Genomic DNA, 18,509 nt, shown 5'->3' with positions numbered 1-18,509 from the left:
GATACCTAGTTCTGATACCAGGGTAGCGTCCATAAAACTCTCATCTGCCCCAGTCAATGAGCACCCGGAGAGACTTAGACTGGTCTCCCCACAGCAGGATCACAAAAACATTTGTAAGGGTAATGGGAATTAGAGAATTCCCAGTCTGGCTCACCAGTGTACTCATACCTACTAATGAGTCAGGTCTCTTTACTGGGCTGGTGGCTACGTAATGCCACAATACAGACAACAGTTGGAGCTCAGCCAACATGAACATTCCCTAGGCGATAATCTAGCTCTGCCCAGTTGCATAGGCTCCAGTGTGTCCGACTCACCCATTGCCGATGATTCCCGAGAGAACTCGGGTGGCTTTGGGTTTTCTCGGAAATGCAGACTTTGGGAACTTCAGGGTTCCTTCGGAAGGTGAGCAAGCAGCAGCGGATGAACGAGTGTAACCGAGACCCGACCTCCTCTCACTCCTGCGTTCCCGTAGACGCCATCAATCCTAACGGTAAGGGTGATGAGGGAATCGAGGTCCAACGGTGGCTCCCGAGCTGCTAGCTCATCTTTTATCTCCTCTGATAGTCCGTGAAGGAAGGTATCGAACAGGGCCTCTGGATTCCAGCCAATGTGTGAACATCTCCCGCGGGGTCTGCCACACTACGGGAGTTCTGATGTAATTTTGGTGGTTTTCGGGCCGCCTCGCTCCCGGGCACCGGAGAATCGAACACCTTCCTCACCTCCGGGATGAAATCTTCCAGATTACAATAAATGGCGGATTGTTGCTCCCAAACAGCCGTAGCCCAGGAGAGCAGTAATAAGATACGCTATCTTTGACCAATCCGAAGGGAACGAAGATGGCTGTAGCTCAAAAATAAGGGAGCACTTGGAAAGAAATGCCCGGCAGGTTCCAGGATCCCCAGCATACACTCCGGAGGAGGTAAGTGGGGTTCTCGGGGACACGGGATAGACTGAACAAACTCACCACTGGTAGGGGGGTTACTGAGCGACTGGGAGGTCTCAGATGTGACATGCTGCCTGTGAGACAATTCACGGGAACTGCTCCATTAACGTCTTGAACCCCTAGTCGTGGCGTTCAGCCAGAGATTGGAACCCTTCGATAAGGTTCTGAAGTAGCTCCTCACATCTTTTAATGGTGGCTCCCTGCAGGGAGACAGCGTGACGGAGCTAGTACGAGTCTGATGGGTCGGCCATGGCCAGTTTGTACTATAACGACACAAGGCGAGACCCAGATGCAGACACAGGAGGGAGATGGTTAGAGTCTCTGATACTTATTGAACAGCGAGGGGCAGGCAAGAGGCAGGTCGAGGACAGGCAAGAGTTCATAACAAGGTCAGGGAGGCAGGCCGGCTCGAGTTCAGGGGCAGGCAGAATGATCAGGCAGTCGGGCTCAGTGTCAGGGCAGGATAAAGGTCAGAACCGGGAGGACTAGAAAAGAGAGACTAGGAAAAAACAGGAGCTTGGAAAAACGCTGGTTGACTTGGCAAGACAAGATGAACTGGTGAACAGACAAACAGAGAACACAGGTATAAATACACTGAGGGTAATAGGGAAGATGGGTGACACCTGGAGGGGGGTGGATACAGTAACAAAGACAGGTGAAACAGATCAGGGTGTGACAAATTTAAAAGATTTTACTGAGTTGCAGATCATATAAGGAAATCAATTATTTGAAACAAATTCATTAGGCCCTAATCTATGGATTTCACATGACTGGGAATGCAAGTATGCATCTGCTGGTCACAGACACCTTAAAAAAAGTCAGTATCTGGTGTGATCACCATTTGTCTCATGCAGCCCGACATATATCCTTTGCATAGAGTAGATTGTGACCTGTGGGATGTTGTCCCACTCCTTTTCAATGGTTGTGCGAAGTTGATGGATATTGGCGGGAACTGGAACACGCTGTCGTACACGTCGATCCAGAGCATCCCAAACATACTCAATCGATGACATGTCTGGTGATTATGCAGGCCATGGAAAAACTGGGACATTTTCAGCTTTCAGGAATTGTATACAGATCCTTGCGACATCAAATCACATTTATTTGTCACATACACATGGTTAGCAGATGTTAATGCAAGTGTAGCGAAATGCTGGTGCTTCTAGTTCCGACCATGCGGTAATATCTAACAAGTAATATAACCTAACAATTTCACAACAACTACCTTATACACACAAGTGTAAAGGAATGAATACGAATATGTACATAAAAATATATAAATGAGTGATGGCCGAACGGGAGAAGGAAAGATGCAGTAGATGTTATAGAGTACAGTATATACATATGAGATGAGTAATGTAGGGTATGAGAACATTATGTAAAGTGGCATTGTTTAAAGTGGCTACTGATACATTTAATTACATTAAGATGGCAAGATGCAGTAGATGGTATAGCGTACAGTATATACATATGAGATGAGTAATGTAGGGTATGTAAACATTATACAAAGTGGCTAGTGATAAATTGATTACATACATTTTTCCATTATTAAAGTGGCTGGAGTTGAGTCAGTATGTTGGCAGCAGCCACTCAATGTTAGTGATGGCTGTTTAACAGTCTGATGGCCTTGAGATAGAAGCTGTTTTTCAGTCTCTCAGTCCCCGCTTTGATGCCTGTACTGACCTCGCCTTCTGGGGAATAGCGGGGTGAACAGGCAGTGGCTCAGGTGGTTGTTGTCCTTGATGATCTTTTTGGCCTTCCTGTGACATCGGGTGGTGTAGGTGTCCTGGAGGGCAGGTAGTTTGCACCCGGTGATGTGTTGTGCAGACCTCACTACCCTCTGGAGAGCCTTCCGGTTATGGGCGGAGCAGCTGCCGTACCAGGCGGTGATAGAGCCCAGCAGGATGCTCTCGATTGTGCATCTGTAAAAGTTTGTGAGTGCTTTTGGTGACAAGCAGAATTTATTCAGCCTCCTGAGTTTGAAGAGGCGCTGCTGCGCCTTCTTCACCACGCTGTCTGTGTGGGTGGACCATTTCAGTTTGTCTGTGATGTGTTCGCCGAGGAACTTAAAACTCTCCACCCTCTCCACTACTGTCCCGTCAATGTAGATAGGGGGCTGCTCCCTCTGCTGTTTCCTGAAGTCCACGATCATCTCCTTTGTTTTGTTGACATTGAGTGTGAGGTGATTTTCCTGACACCACACTCCGAGGGCCCTCACCTCCTCCCTGTAGGCCGTCTCGTCGTTGTTGGTAATCAAGCCTACCACTGTAGTGTCGTCTGCAAACTTGATGATTGAGTTGGAGGCGTGCATGGCCAAGCAGTCGTGGGTGAACAGGGAGTACAGGAGAGGGCTGAGAACGCACCCTTGTGGGGACCCAGTGTTGAGGATCAGCGGGGTGGAGATGTTGTTACCTACCCTCACCACCTGGGGGCGGCCCGTCAGGAAGTCCAGGACCCAGTTGCACAGGGCGGGGTCGAGACCCAGGGTCTCGAGCTTAATGACGAGTTTGGAGGGTACTATGGTGTTCAATGCTGAGCTGTAATCGATGAACAGCATTCTTAAATAGGCATTCCTCTTGTCCAGATGAGTTAGGGCAGTGTGCAGTGTGATGGCGATTATGTCGTCTGTGGACCTATTGGGGCGGTAAGCAAATTGGAGTGGGTCTAGGGTGTCAGGTAGGGTGGAGATGATATGGGGACGTACATTATCATGCTGAAACGTGAGGTGATGGCAGCAGGTGAATGGCACGACAATGGGCCTCAGGATCTCGTAACGGTATCGCTGTGCGTTCAAATTTGATAAAGAGAGATCCTTGATGAAACGATAAAATGCAATTGTGTTCATTGTCCGTAGTTCATGCCTGCCCATACCAATAACCCCACCGCCACCATTGGGCACTCTGTTCACAACGTTGACATCAGCAAAATGCTCGCCCACGCAACGCCATACATGTGATCTGCGGTTGTGAGGCCGGTTGGTCATATTGCCAAATTCTCTAAAATTCTCAAATTCTCTAAAACAATGTTGGAGTTTTGAGGGAGCATGCAAATGGCATGCTGTCTGCAGGAATGTCCACCAGAGCTGTTGGTAGAGAAATTAACATTCAACAGCTCTGGTGGACATTCCTGCAGACAGCATGCCATTTGCATGCTCCCTCAAAACTTGAGACATCTTTTGCATTGTGTTATGTGACAAAACTGCACATTTTATAGTGGCCTTTTATTGTCCGCAGCACAAGGTGCACCTGTGTAATTATGATGCTGTTTAATCTTGATATGCCACACCTGTCAGGTGGATAGATTATCTTGGCAAAGGAGAAATTATTACTAACAGGGATGTAAACAAATTTGTGCAGAAAATTTGAGAGAAATAAGTTTTTTGTGCGTATGGAAATTCTCTGGGATCGTTTAATTCAGCTCATGAAATATGGGAGCAACACTTTACATGTTGCGGTTATATTTTTGTTCAGTGTAGTATCAATCCACAATGGATTTATGGGAATATTCTCCTCCCCCCCCAGCTGAATTGGAGTTAATGACAACGGAAATTGTCAATAACCGACAGAACTTGAGCCAACCACACGCGGTATTAAGACATGGAACATGTTGATTGGCCAGTGAGTGCCCAAGCCCTTGTTACGCCTACAACTTATTTATTCATCAAAACCCAGCCCTTCCGCACCACCGCCAGCTATTGTGCCCCTAATTCCCGCTGTTAAAATAGCAACAACATTTCAGACACACCCCTAGACCCATAGCACTACCACCAGCTCTAAGATTTACCATTGGTTAGGTTTGTTAAAATAGAGCCCTCTATGTCTATCACTGAGAGTGACTGAGGACACACCAGGATGAAAGAGTAGCATAAATGAATAAATGCTAATGCTAACAACATTCATTTAGCACTATAGGTGTGTAATATAAACATTCACGACAACATCTATCTGCATTTACAACCCACTATATCCCCGTGGTGTACGGACAATGGAGTGGCAGTGGCATCACTCTGAGTTGAAAAGGCTGGAAACAGCCCAAACCTGTTGATGCCAGTATGGGCTGGCTGTTGCCAAGTTGAGGACATAGAACTGTGGTGTGAATGCCTGAAGGCATGGCACTGCATGATGGGACAGGCTGGGGACAGATGTGTGTGTCGGTCATTACTGTAATCGTTCCATTTACTCTGTTCACTCAGTGAGGGACGGCTGGTCAGCACCATCTGGACACACACACACACACAAATATGCACAGCAGACACAAACACACACACACACAGGCATGCAAAAAAAAGTTACACACACACACACCATTTCCAAACCAGCTCTCTGCGGATAGGGGTGTCCAACTGGCTAGCCTCACCATGGCAACTTAGCCAGCAACAGGAGGAAAGCCTGCTTGGTGCATGTGTATGCCTGGGTGTGTGACCATCATTCTCCCTGTCTCCCTCCCTCAGTTCCTCCCGTAGTCCCGCTCTCTCTGTCTCTCTCCCTGTCACCATTTCTCTCTCTCTCTTTCCATCCTTCTCTGAGTACCTCTTTCTCTCTAGAGTATATCCCCAACGTAGGTTTTCCCTGGAGTGCCAAGGAGCGCTGATAAAAAATGGCCCTGGAGTGGACAGAGTGAATGGAAGTTCAAGGGAGCCATAGACCAAGTGTGTGAGAGATAGAGATCATAGAGACAGAGAAGGTGAAGGAGAGAGATAGAGAGAAAATCCCAAAATGAATCTGCATATACATTTCTCCTAACTCTAATGGAGGAGAGGAGTGGTGGAGTGAAGAGGAGAGGAATAATGTTAGAGAGGCCAGGGGCTCAGGGCTGAAGAGGAGCAGTCCACACGCGAGGTGCCACGTAGCCATGGCAACTGCGAAGAGAGAGCGTGGAGAGGGGTAGAGAGAAGAGGAGAGAAGAGGAGAGAGGAGAGAAAGGTGGCAGGCTAAGACTAACATCCGCTACTCTGCTCTGCTACTTACAGAGAGCAGCTAACCCACACATTGTTGGTTTTGGTCTCGGAGTCAACATCAGCCTTGCTGGCCCGGTTTAGAAGGGCTATTGTGATGCTGTAGTGTGTGTGTGTAGTGGTGGTACCTTAAGCAGCCAGGTCACCCGTGACACAAGTCAGTATTCAACGTCCATCCACGTCTGACGACGTCGGGAGATGACGTGGAAACCGACCACTAGGGGCAACGGTGGGCGTTGTCACATTAGGTGGTTTGGGTTTTGCTAGGGCATTGTGGACATGGATGGCGGATGTGCGTAAGCATCTGCCCCTGATTCCAAAGGTTTGAAGTTGAAATCCAGCGATAGAAAGTTATTTGTTTCAAGCCTATCCGAAACCTTATCCCTAACCTTAAAAATGTGGAGTTAATGCCTTAACGTAACCTTAAACACTTCAACATTTGACGTTTGCAACAACTTCTACATTTTACATTTGAGAAACATGGATGGGCACCTTATTCTGACGTGAAACTGTGAGAGTTAGTTGTCCCCTAAGATAATGACGATGATGATGATGACGAAGATGACGACGATGACCAAGGACGACTACGATGATCTTGATTTTAGGCGGCAGGTAGCCTAGCGGTTAGAGCGTTGTTGCTGGTTCGAATATCTGAGCAGACGAGGTAAAAAATCTATCGATGTCCACTTGAGCAATGCGCTTAACACTAATTTGCTCCAGGGGTGCAGAACTACTATGGCTGACCCTGTAAAACAACAGATTTCACTGCACCTGTCTGGTGTATGTGACAATAGAAACATATTTTTTGATGAATCACGAGGCACTTGTTGAGTATGGGGCTAGCAGATCCTCTATTGACACCACTGGTGATAACTGTTGAGTATGGGGCTAGCAGATCCTCTATTGACACCACTGGTGATAACTGTTGAGTATGGGGCTAGCAGATCCTCTATTGACACCACTGGTGATAACTGTTGAGTATGGGGCTAGCAGATCCTCTATTGACACCACTGGTGATAACTGTTGAGTATGGGGCTAGCAGATCCTCTATTGACACCACTGGTGATAACTGTTGAGTATGGGGCTAGCAGAACCTCTATTGACACCACTGGTGATAACTGTTGAGTATGGGGCTAGCAGATCCTCTATTGACACCACTGGTGATAACTGTTGAGTATGGGGCTAGCAGATCCTCTATTGACACCACTGGTGATAACTGTTGAGAGAAGCAAAATGTGAGAGAAAAATGTTGGTTAACGTTATTAATTATAGCCACAGCATATCTAGTCCTTCATTCCTATCCTCTTTTGTTTTCCTCTGCTCCCTCTCTCGCCATCTCTCTGGACCCTGTCTCATCTGTATGCTGAGAGATAGCTAGCTATCTTTTTTCTCCCCCCTTCACCGTCCTCCCTCTATCCCCCTCTCCAACTCCTCTCTCTCTCTCTCTCTCTCTTTCTCTCTCTCTACAGTAGTCCCAGTGGAGACGCTGTGACATTGGGTGTGAGGTCAGAGGGATGGGCAGCAGTGGTCTGTCTCTCAGCACTGTGAAATGGCTTTAGCTACAGTACAGCTCAGGGGACAGAGACTGGGCTACAATGCAGGCAGACAGAGAGACGCAGAGAATTTAAATTTAACACACAAAAATATTTTTGGTTAGTACATTGAATATGATGATGTTGTCATTGGTAAAACACAGAGCAGAGAGAAAGGCACAGTTCTGATGTCATAAAAAGTATAAATTAATATATGTTTTATTGATTTATAAAATATGGCCGATAGTGTTTGTCCTTACCTAAACTTCTGTGAGTTGAGAGACTATAAACGGATCCAATAGAAGCTTGAACTATAAGGCCACATGTCCATTCAATGGTGCACCCAGTAAATGTTGTCCTTAACCGCAATTTTCACATTTTATCCAGAAATATATGGACATGAATCCTGATAAACACTGTGTTTCTGTGGAGACCCAGAGGTTCAAAACGTTGCATTGCTTTAGTACTAATGAGCTACATTTATCAAATAAATTCTGACTCAAATGCCAATGATCACTGATATCACCATCATCCCCAGTCTTCCCATCTCATATGTCATTATTATATCTATGCATTACAGTTAGAGGCAACATGTGTTTTTTTTTAAAAGGTTAATCAGAATCGTGGTATTTTAAGTAACACAGTTATACATATGTCCCGTTTTTAGATGTTTTTACATAAATGCTGTATCATGTCTAATAGGATGTCATGGTTCGGGTCATTTTGGATTAGAGTTGATGTCACTTCTACCAAAAGTTATCCCACACTGCCCTCAAGTGGTGAGAAAGTGGATCTGTTAGTAGGTGTCACTGTCAGGACAAGGGCTCCCCTGAAGGCTCCTGTTTCACCTGGCTGTGGCAGGTGAGATATGTCGCCGTCTGTTGCTATGGTGTAAGGTGACAGTCTCTCTAGGTGTGGTATAAGCTTTCCTCCTCACCTGTCCTCAGAGCTGGGATAGAGAGGCTCCGATCGGCTGACTACCGCATTCATTAGATAGATAGATATTCAGCTTTGTGCATGTCTATAGCAGCTTTTCCCAAACAGTGGAACTGGGTCCTGGCTGGAAGATTTGGTTTTGTTAACTTTAGCATTCAGCTTCAAGGTGAGTTGATGGTGACGCATGTTTTCTTCCCGTCAATGGGTTAGGTCCCACTCTATTTTCTCCATCCCTCTCTCCAGCTCCTGTCTCCGTCCATTTCCTTTACATGCCCACTCTATCCTTCTCCCTCTATTCTCCATGTCAGAATGCAAACCTCTGCTATTTCTCCTCTAAAACCAAATGTCCCTCGCTCCCTTCTTCCAGCGCCATGGCCGAGGGCGGCAGCAGCAGCACTAGTGGAGGGGTGCGTGTTCCCCAGGACACCAAGACAGGGGCTGCGTTGGCAGATGAGAGGGTGGACTTTCTCCGGGAGCAGGTAGGACTATCCCACTGGGCACACACTGGTTGAATCAACGTTGTTGCCACGTCATTTCAATTAAATTATTAGGAGCAACGTGGAATAGACGTTGGATTGAATTGACTGGGATATTAGCATCACAAACACAATAAACATTGAACTCTACATACTCAAATTATAGCAGGAATGATCTTGTAACATTTATTCAACGATGTCTGTCAGGAAAAGGCACGCGGGGGATTACATGTCGCGTTCAAAACCAAGGGGAACTTGGAACTCGGATATCTCAGACATCCGACTTCAGTGCGTTCAAGACAACTGGGAACTCAGAGAAGAAAAAAAACATTTTAAACGGTCATCCAACTCGTAAACTCTAGAATGTTCGTATGCATGGAAGGAGTGTGATTTATCAAACAATCCTACAAAGTAAGAAAAAACTATTTTTCCTCGACTGAAATAGAGGTGCTGGTGTCAGCTTGAATGCAACCAAAAGGTTTGATTTGCTCGCTCAGAAGACAAAAAAAACATAGCTACAAAGAGAGGACCGTTAGGACAATTCAAGTTGCTTTAGCAATGTCAAAATATACTTCAAACGAGTAGGCAACACTCACCAATAAGCCATCCATCCTCAACAGCTCCCTCCTGTAAGCGAAGGCCATCATTGCTGTTCTGCAGAAGGAACGAGCCGTGCGTTCAACCTGGCCACCTTACCACCACATTCAGCAGCGTCTTTTGCGCATCACATAATCTTATCACCTGCACATTAAGTGGGTGGAAGCATTTTCTGTTCACATTGTTGAACTCGTTTTGGGATTGTGCTTTTATGGCCATGTGGGTGCTGTCTATTGCTCCGTTAGTTTAGGGAACCCACTGATCTAAAAAAAAACATCCTTTCAATTTAAAGTTTTAATGTCATGAGCACAAGTAGGCCTACAGTGAAAAATGCCTTTTTTTGCTAGCTCCAAACCCAACAATACAGTGATCAATATCAATGTAGCAAAATAACTAACATAAGGTAGAATAAAAACACAAGAAATATAAGTAAGAGGAACATGGGAAAGTAAGAAACTACTGTATATACAGGGTTAGTGCCAATACCATATTTACAATGTGCAGGGATACTGGAGTGGTAGAGGTAGATATGTATAGGGGTAAGGTGACTAGGCATCAGGACATACAGTTGAAGATGGAAGTTTACATACACATTTCAAGTCAGTTTTTCACAATTCCTCAATTCCTCAGTTTTAGGTCATTTAGGATCACCTCTTTATTTTAAGAATGTGACATGTCAGAATAATAGTAGAGAGAATGATTTATTTCAGCTTTTATTTCTTTCATCACATTCCCAGTGGGTCAGAAGTTTACACACACTCAATTAGTATTTGGTAGCATTGCCTTTAAATTGTTTAACTTGGGTCAAATGCTTCAGGTAGCCTTCCACAAGCTTCCCACAATAAGTTGGATGAATTTTGGCCCATTCCTCCTGACAGAGCTGGTATAACTGAGTCAGGTTTGTAGGCCTCCTTGCTCGCACACGCTTTTTCAGTTCTGCCCACAAATTTTCTATAGGGTTGAGGTCAGGGCTTTGTGATGGCCATTCCAATACCTTGACTTGGTTGTCCTGAAGCCATTTTGCCACAACTTTGGAAGTGTGCTTGGGGTCATTGTCCATTTGGAAGACCCATTTGCGACCAAGCTTTAACTTCCTGACTGACGTCTTGAGATGTTGCTTCAAAATATCCACATCATTTTCCTTCCTCGTGATGCCATCTATTTTGTGAAGTGCACCAGTCCCTCCTGCAGCAAAGTACCCCAACAACATGATGTTTCCACCCCCATGCTTCACGGTTGGGATGGTGTTCTTCGGCTTGCAAGCCCCCCCCCTCTTTTTCCTCCAAACATAACGATGGTCATTATGGCCAAACAGTTCTATTTTTGTTTCATCAGACCAGAGGAAATTTCTCCAAAAAGTATGATTTTTGTCCCCATGTGCAGTTGCAAACCATAGTCTGGCTTTTTTATGCCGTTTTGGAGCAATGGCTTCTTCCTTGCTGAGCGACCTTTCAGGTTATGTTGATATAGGACTCGTTTTACTCTGGATATAGATACTTTGTACCTGTTTCCTCCAGCATCTTCACAAGGTCCTTTGCTGTTGCTCTGGGATTGATTTGCACTTTTCATCTCTAGGAGACAGAATGCGTCTCCTTCCTGAGCGGTGTGACGGCTGCGTGGTCCCATGGTGTTTATACTTGCGTATTACTGTTTGTACAGATGAACATGGTACCTTCAGGCGTTTGGAAATTGCTCCCAAGGATGAACCAGACCTGTGGAGGTCTACAATTGTTTTTATGAGGTCTTGGCTGATTTCTTTAGATTTTCCCATGATGTCAAGCAAAGAGGCACTGAGTTTGAAGGTAGGCCTTGAAATACATCCACAGGTGCACCTCCAATTGACTTAAATCTGAAGCTTCTAAAGCCATTACATAATTTTCTGGAATTTTCCAAGCTGTTTAAAGGCACAGTCAATTTAGTGCATGTAAACTTCTGACCCACTGGAATTGTGATACAGTGAATTATAAGTGAAATAATCTGTCTGTAAACAATTGTTGTAAAAATTACTTGTATCATGCACAAAGTAGATGTCCTAACCGACTTGCCAAAACTATAGTTGGTTAACAAGAAATCTGTGGAGTGGTTGAATGACTCCAACCTAAGTGTATGTAAACTTCCGACTTCAACTGTATGATAAACAGAGTAGCAGCAGCGTAAAATTATGATTGTAAGTGTCTGTGCGTGTGCGTAGAGTCAGTATAGATGTGTGTGCATGTTATGTGTGTGTTGGAGTCCTGTGAGTGTGCATAGAGTGCAAAATAAAAATAAAATACAAGGGTCAACTCAGACCCTCAGATGCTGTTCAGGAGCCTGTTGGTGTCAGACTTGATGCACAGGTTCCGCTTGCCGTGCGCAAGCAGAGAGAGCAGTTTATGGCTTGGGTAACTGGAGTCTTTAACAATTTTACGGGCCTTCCGTTCACACCGCCTGATATAGACGTCCTGGATGGCAGGGTGCTCGGCCCCAGTGATGTACTGGGCTGTCCACACCACCCTCTGTAGCGCCATGTGATCGAGGGTGGTGCTGTTGCCATACCAAGCAGTGATGCAGCCAGTCAAGGTGCTCTCAATGGTGCAGCTGTAGAACCTTTTGAGGATTTGAGGACCTATGCCAAAAAATGTCAAATTCCTGAGGGGAAGAGGCGCTGTCTCGCCTTCTTCATGACTGTGTAAGTGGCCCCCCGTGATCACCGGTGATCAGGCCTACCACAGTCGTGTCGTCAGCAAACTTGATGATGTTGTTGGAATCGTACTAGGCCACGGAGTCGTGGGTGAACAGGGAGTACAGGAGGGGACTAAGCACACACCCCTGTGGTTCTCCCATGTTGAGGGTCAGCATGGCGTAGGTGATGTTAGGCTTTATGGTTATTTGTGGAGATCTGTTTTTCAGACAGAAAATGTTGCACGTCTCATTAGGCCTATACTTGCAGTAAACTTTAGTTCACTTCACTACAAACATGTACGATATTATTTCAAAGCATACAACAGCCCGAGCGGTGTCCTATGTAGGGCTAAAGCAGAGAGCAGATACAAAGGTGATCAGCAAATGACACATCTAATGCACCATGTTTCCAGGCATTTTGTGTTCTCCGGGTGAAGACTGACAAGTGGAATCGTTTCATTGGGGCGGAGGAGAACCAGAGGATTCTACTGGATTTCCTGGACCATGTCTGGAGTGACCGACTACTGCTCTTCACTGGTCCTGGGGGAACACTACATGCTGGAGACGCACAGGTGAGCGACACACACACACACACACACACACACACACACATTTTAACGATGATATGTGAATGCTACCATACAGCCGTTACACCTTAGCTTGTGGAAAGCCCTTGCAGCCATTTTTCAACTAACCTTTTCTTGGCAATACATTGACATTTTAGTCATTAAGCAGATGCTCTTATCCAGAGCGACAATATTTTCTTCGTTCTTGATTCGGAAGAAACTTGTCTCTTATAAACTTGTGTCCAGTCACAGGTGGAAGTAGAGGACATTCCGAAAAATATTAAATCCACTTTTTGATCGAGTAAGAAATCTCGCTTGCATGTGTGTAGATCTTTCATCTATTTCTGTATGTGTCCGCGGCAGCGACTAGTTCCTGCAAAGATGTTGGGAAATGTAACATGTTGGCGAGGGAACTCCTCACTCGGTGGGAAAAGTGGATTTAATATCTTTCTGAATATGATCAAATTTTTTGGAGTACCACCTGCAACTAAACAGGTTTGTAAAAGACAAGTTTCTTCCGAATCGACAACGAAGAAAGTATCGCCAAGAAAAGTTTCGTTGAAAAATGGCTGCCGGAGCTTTCCACTAGCTAAGGCAGCGTTTCCCAAACTCAGTTCTGGGGATCCCAAGGGGTGCATGTTTTTATTTTCTTGTCTAGCACTACACAGCTGATTCAAATAATCAATCTTTGTCATGTCTTGACATGGGTTCGATACCCAGCTGGTTAGGCATCACACACAGTCTGTCTTTTTTCCTCCATGAATCGTATAAATGTTCTGATGAATGATTGTAGGCTATATATAGGCTTATTGCAGTTGCTTTCACAATTAAGTAACGCAATCTAACATCCCAGCTAGCACATTTGGTTCCTTGGAAGTTGTGGGAATGTATGTTTTTGGTTTTACATTAGTTGTGGGAACGAAGCCATACGTTTCCTGACTGGTAAAACTGAAGGTTTTTTAAATGTTCTGAGAACAAAAGTGAAAATGTTGCCTTTTTTTGGTAACGTTTATTTTTAGGTTACAGGGATGTTCTGAGAACGTTGTACTCTGGTTCCTTGAAAGTTTTCCTAGGAGGCTTTATTAACGGCAATTGTTTTTTGGAGGTTTTTGAATAACTTCCTTAAAACTTTCAATAACACTGCTAGCTTATTTTAGGTTAAAAAAAATACTCCAAGCACACATGGAAATTCATATCCTTAGGCATTAACCATGCAAACACATTTATCGTGACACAGCATCAGTAGGTTTTGAACCAATGATCTTGTGTTCTTTATTCATGTCCTTAGTCCAGTGCACCACCAGGACTGAGCTAGCATGCCATGTTTTTTTTACTCATGCAAAGCTGTTCATTTTAGTCTATTCAAACAGACCCCATTTCAAAGGAAACAATCACTCATTAAGATCAGATGTGACCAATTAGTGGGCGCAGCCTACACACCTGAACACACTTAACAAGAAAGAGGACGTTCTGTTGATTCTGAGAACGGAATGTACATGTTTTTAAATAACATTTTTAGAACGTTCTCGGAAGGTTACAAAAGTTCTCTTGTGGCTTTAAGGGAAAGTTGTTTCTTAACATTCTTGGAACAATTGAGAACATTGCTTTAATTAAAAACAATGAGGAAACCTGTTGGAAACCTTATGCTGAAGTAATAAAATTCCTACAGAAAAACGTTTTTAATGTTCTCTGAACTACAGTATGTGTCAAACCAGTGGAGAATGTTCCTAGACCATTACCAAAATGTCAATGGAATGTAACCGTTTCAACTTTTAGAAGACATTCTGTTAAGGTAATGAAATACAAAGAATATAATGTTCTTTTTTTTGCCAAGATCCTTAAATATGCTCAGAATGTTCCAAAGCCAAGCAACTATCCTGCACCATTCCCTGAAAGTTGTGGGAAGGTTGTATGCAAAATAACCATAGGACAACCACGCTGCTTTAAAAAACATATGGTCTCAGAACGTTGTGTCGTAGCTGGGAAGTACCTTGTTGAAATACGGTTTGACTTACTTCTAGTGCTTTCAATACAAATAGAAAGCATTTCCACTATGTTTACATCTTTAAAGACGTCAGCCCCTTGGAAGACCAAGCTGATGTGCGTGCTGAAGAAGGGGGTCCTGAGGATCACCATGCAGGGCTTCAGGACTCAGCTGTGGCTGGGGGAGGTCTCCGGACACCCCATGGAGCACATGCCGCTCCTCATCTCCGAGGTGAGTAAAAGGGGAGAGGTGTTTGTTTGGGGTTGGGTTGGGGAGAGGGTACGTGTGGACGTGGACGTGATGATATCCGACCTTTATATCTAACTCTGAATTACCATGGGGGTTAGGTTCTGGTGTCAGTGTTATCTAACTCTCTGAACCACGGCGGTTGGCCTCGGGTGGTGTCTGAGGACATTCACAGACACCTGGAGCAGCTGAGGAGCAAAGTGGTCACTCTGAGAGGCAGGGCAGAGGGACGCACCCTGCTGCCCCTACCACTGTGTGTGGAGAGAGCTCAGCCACAGGACATACTGCTCAGGTCAGTTGTGTGTGGGAATGTGGGGTGGAGCTGTGTGTGTGTGCGTTTGCGTGTGTGTTCATGTGTGTGTGTGTGTGTGTGTGTGTGTGTGTGTGTGTGTGTGTGTGTGTGTGTGTGTGTGTGTGTGTGTGTGTGTGTGAGTGTGTGACTTCTCTCTCTCTCCCCCCTAGCTCTAATGGCTGGCCGATAGACCGGGCTCTGCTGTACTCCATAGAGACCCTGGTGATCCAGTGGTCCGGTCAGATCTGGACCGTCCTGAAGAGGGATTCCAGCATGGTGCTGCAGCAGGGGGACCACCCGGGCCCCAGCGCGGAGCTCCACTTCTGGGCCTGTCAGAGAGGCAACCTGCTAGGCGTCCATTCACAGGTAGGCTGGAGTAGAGTCAGGTCAGTGTGTATGCTTGTGTTTGCTCAGAGTTCATTTTTTTCTTCTTCTACGTTCCATGCTCTCTCAGATCATGAACCCTAAGGTGGAACAGATCATGGAGATTCTGAGGAGGATCAAGAGCAGTTACTACGCCTCCTTCCACGACATCTGCCTCAAAGTCAACCAGGGTAGTGCGAGAGGCCTTGTTCCCATCACAAACACAATCCTTCACGTATTTCCTTTCCCTTAATCATCACCGGCCCCAATGTTTCTCTCCCACAGCGGTTTTAGAGGCTGAGGATATAGACCTCTACCTGAGACCACTGAGGAGACTGATCAGTTGTTTTGAGGAGGGGAGTTTCAACAAGACAGAGATGCTGTTACCCCCTCTCTTCCACACTCTGTGTCTCATCTGGAGCCGCTCGCAATACTACTGCCGCCCCCCGCGCATGGTGCTCCTACTGCAGGAGTTCTGCAATTTACTCATCGAGAAGGTGGGTGTGTGGTGTCTGCGCGTGCGCCTGATCTGTGTGTGTTGCGTATAATGCCTCTCTGTTTGTGTCGCCAGGCGTTTGCGTATCTGATCCCAGAGGAGCTGTTTAAGATGGAACTGGAAGAAGGAGTGGAGAGGGTTCAGATGGCCATCAGTGTTTTGCGGAGCTTCAAGCGCCTGTTCCACACACACCGCCAGCGCATCCCTCAGTACTACCGCAGTGGGGAGACTGTCAAACAATGGGACTTCCCTTCCACTCTGGTCTTCCACAGGGCTGACCACGTACTGGGCAGGCTGCTCATGATCGAGGTGTGTGTCTGGCACGAGTTTGCGTGTGGCTCCGGTCACAGGTAGTGTACTATATAGGGCTCTATCCATCCGTCCATCTATTCCTCCATGCTTTAACGCTGATCTGTCTATCAGGAGCTGTTTGCGTCTGCGCTGGACTTCCTGAAGCTGGAGAAGGTTGAACTGGGAGGGTCGAGGGGGAAGATCCTGAGTGAGATGGTGTTCAGTATGAACGAGGAGTTCCACGACAGCTGGAGAACTCTGAGGGAGAGCAAATATGACCCGCTGGACTACACTAAAGAGGTGAAGCTCGTGACACCTCTGTTCAACTTTTACAAATGCTTTATTTAACCATTATCAAACGGCCACTAACATGATGTTTGTTTGCTGTTGTGTTTAGGACTTCCTAGTGGACTACAGGCGTTTCATGGAGCAGAACAGAGACTTTGACCAGAGGCTGGGGACCGTTCTCAACCTGGCCTTCCAACACTCTAAAGGCCTGGAGTCTGCCTTCAAGGTGAGACACACCTGAGAAGAACCATACCCTCTGACCTTTACACCTAACCATAGCCCCAAATCTTTACCCTAACCATAGCCCCAAATCTTTACCCTAACCATAGCCCTGACCCGTTACCCTAACCATAGCCCTGACCCTTTACCCTAACCATAGCCCTGACCCGTTACCCTAACCATAGCCCTGACCCGTTACCCTAACCATAGCCCTGACCCTTTACCCTAACCATAGCCCTGACCCGTTACCCTAACCATAGCCCTGACCCTTTACCCTAACCATAGCCCTGACCCGTTACCCTAACCATAGCCCTGACCCTAACCATAGCCCTGACCCGTTACCCTAACCATAGCCCTGACCCTTTACCCTAACCATAGCCCTGACCCGTTACCCTAACCATAGCCCTGACCCTTTACCCTAACCATAGCCCTGACCCGTTACCCTAACCATAGCCCTGACCCGTTACCCTAACCATAGCCCTGACCCGTTACCCTAACCATAGCCCTGACCCTTTACCCTAACCATAGCCCTGACCCGTTACCCTAACCATAGCCCTGACCCTTTACCCTAACCATAGCTCTGACCCGTTACCCTAACCATAGCCCTGACCCGTTACCCTAACCATAGCCCTGACCCGTTACCCTAACCATAGCCCTGACCCGTTACCCTAACCATAGCCCTGACCCGTTACCCTAACCATAGCCCTGACCCGTTACCCTAACCATAGCCCTGACCCGTTACCCTAACCATAGCCCTGACCCTTTACCCTAACCATAGCCCTGACCCGTTACCCTAACCATAGCCCTGACCCTTTACCCTAACCATAGCTCTGACCCGTTACCCTAACCATAGCCCTGACCCGTTACCCTAACCATAGCCCTGACCCGTTACCCTAACCATAGCCCTGACCCGTTACCCTAACCATAGCCCTGACCCGTTACCCTAACCATAGCCCTGACCCGTTACCCTAACCATAGCCCTGACCCTTTACCCTAACCATAGCCCTGACCCTTTACCCTAACCACAGCCATGACCCTTTACCCTAACCATAGCCCTGACCCTTTACCCTAACCATAGCCCTGACCCTTTACCCTAACCATAGCTCTGACCCGTTACCCTAACCATAGCCCTGACCCGTTACCCTAACCATAGCCCTGACCCGTTACCCTAACCATAGCCCTGACCCGTTACCCTAACCATAGCCCTGACCCGTTACCCTAACCATAGCCCTGACCCGTTACCCTAACCATAGCCCTGACCCTTTACCCTAACCATAGCCCTGACCCTTTACCCTAACCACAGCCATGACCCTTTACCCTAACCATAGCCCTGACCCTTTACCCTAACCATAGCCCTGACCCGTTACCCTAACCATAGCCCTGACCCTTTACCCTAACCACAGCCATGACCCTTTACCCTAACCATAGCCCTGACCCTTTACCCTAACCACAGCCATGACCCTTTACCCTAACCATAGCCCTGACCCGTTACCCTAACCATAGCCCTGACCCGTTACCCTAACCATAGCCCTGACCCGTTACCCTAACCATAGCCCTGACCCGTTACCCTAACCATAGCCCTGACCCGTTACCCTAACCATAGCCCTGACCCGTTACCCTAACCATAGCCCTGACCCGTTACCCTAACCATAGCCCTGACCCGTT

General features: G+C 46.5%; 1 protein-coding gene across 1 annotated transcript in view; it reads left to right on the top strand.

Annotated features, from left to right (window-relative positions):
* The first annotated feature begins 366 nt into the window (after positions 1–366).
* Positions 367–18,509, top strand: part of dnah9l (dynein, axonemal, heavy polypeptide 9 like) — a 77,242-nt gene continuing 59,099 nt past the window's right edge. Inside the window, exons 1-11 of the mRNA XM_038964308.1 lie at positions 367–521; positions 8,733–8,844; positions 12,537–12,671; positions 14,737–14,880; positions 14,997–15,187; positions 15,358–15,553; positions 15,642–15,741; positions 15,836–16,047; positions 16,122–16,355; positions 16,470–16,646; positions 16,735–16,851. Of these exons, the coding sequence (XP_038820236.1) occupies positions 367–521; positions 8,733–8,844; positions 12,537–12,671; positions 14,737–14,880; positions 14,997–15,187; positions 15,358–15,553; positions 15,642–15,741; positions 15,836–16,047; positions 16,122–16,355; positions 16,470–16,646; positions 16,735–16,851 (1,773 nt within the window). The remainder of the gene's footprint in view (positions 522–8,732; positions 8,845–12,536; positions 12,672–14,736; positions 14,881–14,996; positions 15,188–15,357; positions 15,554–15,641; positions 15,742–15,835; positions 16,048–16,121; positions 16,356–16,469; positions 16,647–16,734; positions 16,852–18,509) is intronic.

This window comes from Salvelinus namaycush, chromosome 25 (assembly GCF_016432855.1).
Source record: "Salvelinus namaycush isolate Seneca chromosome 25, SaNama_1.0, whole genome shotgun sequence".
Lineage (NCBI taxonomy): Eukaryota > Metazoa > Chordata > Actinopteri > Salmoniformes > Salmonidae > Salvelinus > Salvelinus namaycush.
Note: the sequence above shows the minus strand (reverse complement) of the source record. Positions and strands in the feature narration are given on the sequence as shown.